This window comes from Lissotriton vulgaris, chromosome 1_1 (genome assembly GCF_964263255.1).
Source record: "Lissotriton vulgaris chromosome 1_1, aLisVul1.2, whole genome shotgun sequence".
Taxonomy (NCBI): Eukaryota; Metazoa; Chordata; class Amphibia; order Caudata; family Salamandridae; genus Lissotriton; species Lissotriton vulgaris.
Window position 1 is genome coordinate 53291355 of NC_141685.1, and position 6000 is coordinate 53297354.

The 6000-nt window shown below is 39.8% G+C and overlaps 1 protein-coding gene across 1 annotated transcript in view; it reads right to left on the bottom strand.

The window, feature by feature from the left end:
* The window catches only part of LOC147737217 (uncharacterized), a 202780-nt gene extending 197241 nt beyond the window's left edge, over nucleotides 1–5539 (bottom strand). The window contains 4 exon segments of the mRNA XM_086919537.1: nucleotides 1741–2313; nucleotides 2316–4249; nucleotides 4755–4808; nucleotides 5466–5539. Coding sequence (XP_086775663.1) covers nucleotides 1741–2313; nucleotides 2316–3189 — 1447 coding nt within the window. The 5' untranslated portion in view covers nucleotides 3190–4249; nucleotides 4755–4808; nucleotides 5466–5539.
* Nucleotides 5540–6000: the final 461 nt, after the last annotated feature.

The following is a 6000-nucleotide window of genomic DNA, read 5'->3' on the forward strand; positions in this document are numbered from 1 at the left end:
TAAAATGAATTACATTTCAAGTAAATAGTGTTGCATCATTTGTATTTGTTATAAAGTAAATTTACATTCATATTTAACATACAAATATTTTATTTTTTCAAGTTTGATAAACTTGTAAAATGTTCCCTACATTTTGTACACAGGGAGAGCTTCACCCAAGTTGAATATATATAAAATTGTATTTTTTCTAAAGCCTAAATTAAAAGTAAGTAACATTTTTATTATGTATTTATAATTATTCATTGTGAGGTAGAGACATAATTGTAACAAGTGTAATTATACCTTACTAAAAATGATTGTTATATCAGTGTTTAAATTAAATAACACATTTTTATTAAAATAATCAAAAGTTTACTTTTGAGATATTTTTTGCCATTGAATTTTTAATTTTTAATTTTTAACTAGTTGCAGTTCCAGTGGATGGCTATGTGTGATATTGGACTTACTCTGGCTCTGAGCAGGAGTACATTTACGACTCTTTAGGTACATTATGGCTGTATTGACTTTAAAAGTATGGTTCGTAAATAGAAATGGGCATACTCCTAACCCCCTCCCTATACTCCTCTTTACCCCTGCCTTACCCCTCCCCTTTAGTATTTCACATTTTACAGCCACTTCCCTCTATCACTCCCACATTTACTACTAAAACTATACTAACTTGTGCGGAAACTCTGCAGTCGAGGCAGACAACTCCACAAAGAAAAAGACAGGAGAGGCAGAACGACTGCACATAGTTTGTGAATCACATTTTGTTGTACTTTAGTCGTCCTATAGTAGTTTATGAATAGGCCTGATTATCTGTGAGACTTTTTTGGACGTATCTGATGTGATTCTAAAGCTGTGAAACTGTCCTCAGCAGATGAGAAGCAGGTTCCATTTGTAGCAAAAAAGAACATTGAAAAAGGCCGCTAAAGTGGATCTTTGTAATATGAGGCTGTGTCCTATTGGAACAGAAGTCATTAGAACAATTTAGGGTGGGGCCAAGAATGGTTTGCATATGGTTGGCCTTGTCTTTAGTGGCACGGAGACTAGAGAATAATGTGGTGAGATGTTGCCGAGAAAAACGACCAGTCCTTCCATCACTGTTAGTTTTTCTCAATGATCAGCCCTCCGTGGCACAGAACAGATGTTGGTTCCATAGAGACCTAAGACAAAGGGACTCCTGCTGCAGACCCCTGGTGAGGGTCATTATGGCTGCAAACAGTTTGATGTTGCAAGCATTCCTGATCCTAGCAGCGTGGCCTCAAAGTTCAGGATCGAATGGCCTTTGTGGGTCAGAGCTCTGCATATAAACACTCAGGGAGGAAAACACACTGAATGGAATGATGCCCCAAATAGTGGCTTAGGAATGATTTTAATTCAAGCATTTCCATCCCTCGCTGTGTGCTTTTCTCAGTAGACAGTTTGTAGAACAATCAATAGAGTGGAGTCTTTGTAGCTGCTTCATGTAAATGTTTTTTGATGCTGAAAGCTCCTCCTCAGTGTTTACAGTGAGCACCTTTTATTCTACCACATTGTCTCTCTTACGTAGAAAGGTTACATTTACAACTGAAGTTTTTGTCACATTGAGAGCACGGATCATTTTCTTTCTCATTGTGGGTTCTCTCTTGTTGAATGAAACTGAATCTCCAGCAGACGCTTCCCAGGCATTTAGACCAAAGACAAGGTTTTTACAGGTAAGTTCTCCCAAATTGAGTGAGTCCAGATTCCAACTGAAACTTTTCCAGTATTCAGAGATCTAATAAGGTCTTTCCCCAGTATGAGTTCTTTCATGTCTAGTGAGATTCCTTTTCAGTCGGAAGCTTTTCTGGCATTCAGAGCACTGATACAGGTTATGCCCAGTGTGGGTACTTTCATGTGCAGTAAGGCTGGATTTCTGACTGAACCATTTCCAGCATTCAGAGCACTGATAAGGTTTTTGTCCAGTGTGAGTTCTTTCATGTAAAGTGAGAGTGGATTTGCAACTGAAGCTTTTACAGCATTCAGAGCACTGATAAGGTTTTTGTCCGGTGTGAGTTCTTTCATGAAAAGTGAGAGCGGATTTGCTACTGAAGCTTTTACAGCATTCAGAGCACTGATACGGTTTGAGGCCAGTATGGATTCTCTGATGTACAGTTAAAGCGGATTTGTGACAGAAACTTTTTTGGCATTCAGAGCACTGATACGGTTTATGCCCAGTGTGGGTTCTTGCATGTCTAGCGACACTAGATTTGCGAATGAAGCTTTTAGAGCATTCAGAGCACTGATACGGTTTGAGGCCAGTATGGATTCTCTGATGTACAGTTAAAGCGGATTTGTGAAGAAACTTTTTTGGCATTCAGAGCACTGATACGGTTTATGCCCAGTGTGGGTTCTCTCATGTAAAGTGAGATTGAATTTGCTACTGAAGCTTTTAAAGCATTCAGAGCACTGATATGGTTTGAGCCCAGTATGGATTCTCTGATGTACAGTAAAAGCGGATTTCTGAGAGAAACTTTTTGGGCATTCAGAGCACTGATACGGTTTATGCCCAGTGTGTGTTCTTTCATGTACAGTAAGGATGGATTCCTGACTGAAGCTTTTCGAGCATTCAGAGCACTGATAAGGTTTGTCCCCCGTGTGAGTTCTCTCATGTCTAGTGCGAGTCTTTTTCAGTCTGAAGCTTTTGTGGCATTCAGAACATTGATACGGTTTGATGCCAGTATGGATACTCTGATGTTCAGTTAAACTGGATTTGTGATAGAAACTTATTTGGCATTCAGAACACTGATACAGTTTATACCCAGTGTGGGTTCTTTCATGTTCAGTAAGGCTGGATTTACGAGTAAAGCTTTTCAAGCATTCAGAGCACTGATAAGGTTTTTGGCCAGTGTGAGTTTCCTGATGTTGAATCAGACTGGCACTAAAACTGAAGCTTTTTTGGCACACGGAGCACTGATACTGTTTACGCCCAGTGTGGATTCTTTCATGTATCGTAAGGTTGGATTTGTGACTGAAGCCTTTCTGGCATTCGGGACACTGATAGGATTTTTGTCTAGCACTAGTTTTCTCATGTTTAGTGAGGTGGGATTGATGACTAAAGCTGTTCTCACATTCATTGCTCTTATTCAAGTTGTTTGTTTCTCCAAATTCGGTCTGTTCCTGAATACATGCCATCTTCAGACTAAATCTGATTCCAGAGTCTGTTTTTGTTTGTGTTACACTCAGCATTAACTTCTAAACTACACTGCAGAAGTTCTTCTTCACATTTGTATTTAACTAATTATAGTTTTTACCTGGAGATCATTTTCCTACCTTTGAAGGCACCTATCTAACTTGTCTTATTAACTTTCACTGAGGAGCCCCGTGTATTGATTAAGAGGCCTCTCAGGGATTCATTTTCTCCAAGTTATGCCCGGGTGAATTCTCTCTTGTTTAATTAGTCTTATTTAGTGATTCTAGTTTATCACCTTTGATTTAGGAGTTTTAAAAAAACTGATAAGGTCTTTGGGCTTTTGTGTTTGCCTGTTAGGTATGTTTGTTCATACAAGTAATGACAGCTGATTAGGGCATGCCAGGGTGGTTTATGAATTATTAATAGCGTAACACCGGTCCCTTTTATACTTGCTGTGCCAGTATATGCTTTTTTGCTCAGTGGCTAAGACAGGTACATGATCCACTTTGGAAGTTACAGGACACTTTGAAACCACTCGGATCAACCCAAGAGACAGAGTTGGTGGGGGAAAATCTTCCTATATTGGAAAAGATAATCCAGCATCTTTGCTGTAACGACATCTGAGAAAGTGTATTTAGAATGACTTTCTTTTAAAGGATCTTTTTCTTCCTCTTGTCTCCAGGAGACAGAGACAAAAGCTTGCGCTTGTAAACCAAGGATATTAGTCTTTTTGACCGTTCTGTCACATCACAACACGTCTACGGGTGCTGATCTGTTGTGGAGGGTTTGCGTCTCCAAAGCATTTCTCATAAACCATCAAACAGAATTTAAATCACTGACTTTTCTCAAGTGCACTGCGTGGGGATCAATTGTGGCCAATGTTCTCCTTAATCTCAGTTACGGACATTTGGTAAACATTTATGGCCATTTTACTTCAGGGATTTGACTACTTTCACATTCACCAGATTCTTCTGCTCCAACATCCTCACTATTTCTGGCACGTAGAATGTGTTTCTTCTCAAGAGCTTGAGAATGTTTTAACTTTCCTTGAAATAATCCTTTTCGTTGTGTTTCACAAAATTTAAACCTTCTTTTTTCTGTTCATGCTTCAGTCACCTGTAGAAATGGAGTCAGATATTGTAATTGAACACAAAGAAAACATTTATGACTGTATACTTTGCACAAAGAAAGTATTGACAAAAACAAGATAGGAAATCAGTTGAGTAGCATTTCTGATAGTGGTGAAACAGCTCTGGACACTGTGTGGATCGGGAGCTTCGGATCACTGGAGCTCATGGATGTGAGAGCAAACGTACAAGTTGCACATATATTGTGACACCGATTCTCAGCCAACACTATCAATTTACAATTTTTGTGGCAAAGACTGGCATCACAAGATATTTGTAATTCTTTTAATGAATTATCAGCTGTTATTTACTCCAATGCCCACCTAGACTGTTAATCTATTCCCTTTTCCAGTGATCTAGGAAGGGACATTTTGTTGAACGAAAGAATTGGCCTTGTTGCACTCAGTACTTTAAATGCCACTGTGGACTGATGCTGTGTCCAGTTAGCTCAGTGGAATTCACTATTTCAAATTGTGCAGATGATAAGGACTTACTTTGTGGCCCAGAACTCATCACACTCCTCTGACAGGACGCGGGTACTGCAACACCTGAACAAGAGAAAAAAACAGCACAACAGTAAAGAAAACCAAAAAGGGTCAAGAAAAGAAAAACACAAAACAGAGGAAAGAGAAAAAAGGCTATCTTCCACTCTCACTACAGGGGTCCAGCATAGGAAACTCTGAAGCAGATGCGTGTGAACCCATAAGTTACTTCTAAACCCAATGCCCCCAAGGTCAGCACCAGGCGCAGCTCCACCGGCCGCACCACCCTAAAGCAAGCCCTGTGTGCATGTGTGTCCACGCACATGTACTGTGTCTTTTGCTTGTAGTAGATAAGACACAAAAGGATAGTTTAGGAGGACGCAATGAGATGGAAGTCAGATCCAGAGATGAAAGATGCTGAAAGAACGGACAGAGGGAGGATAGTATCATGTGGTCTGGAAGAGGAGACAAATGTGCCAATAGTTAAGGAGCTGATGGGCAAAAATGACCTAAAAAGGAACTGGACTTGCACTACACCCCCCAACATGTTCCAAGAGTGGAATGTGGCTCCATCAGGTGATTATCAGAAGTTTGATAACAACAAGAATAGTGCACAGAGGGAGTCAAATATTGTAGTCGAAGAGACAGAAAAACAGATCAAGAAAGGGAATAGAGAAAGAAGAAACAGGGGAAAAGGAAACTTAGAGTTATAGGAATACTTACCAGACAATTATTTTATTTTTTGTTCCTCCAAGGGTGGCAGCCACGCTGCACTGCCTGGTCATCCCAGCATACCTTGAAAGGAAGTAAAGAAATGGTTTTGCGTCAGACGACTATCAAACTTCATCACATTTTACAAATAACCGTCCTGAACTTACAAAACAAAAGAATCTCTTGTTCTCTGGAGGCCATTGTGAAGCAACTCTGGTTATGAATACATATTTTTTTTTGGTTCAAGAACCATGATCCTTTGCTGGAAAAGGTCCTTGTGAATATAGAGAGCACCCACAGTCTCAGAGAACAAACCCTAACAATCCAGTCCACTTCTTCATAACCCCCATCTTTCCATTTACAGACCATGAAACTTGCAAATCAAAACAATCTGGTTTGCAAAGGTATGTTAATGTCCTTGTACATAATTCTACCCACCGTTCATAAATCAGTCTAAGCAGACTCAGATTTATACAAACCATGCTCTCGGAGCAACAGCAATTTAAGTTCAAGCTGATGCAGAGTTTGAATGCTGAGCAATGGAAGC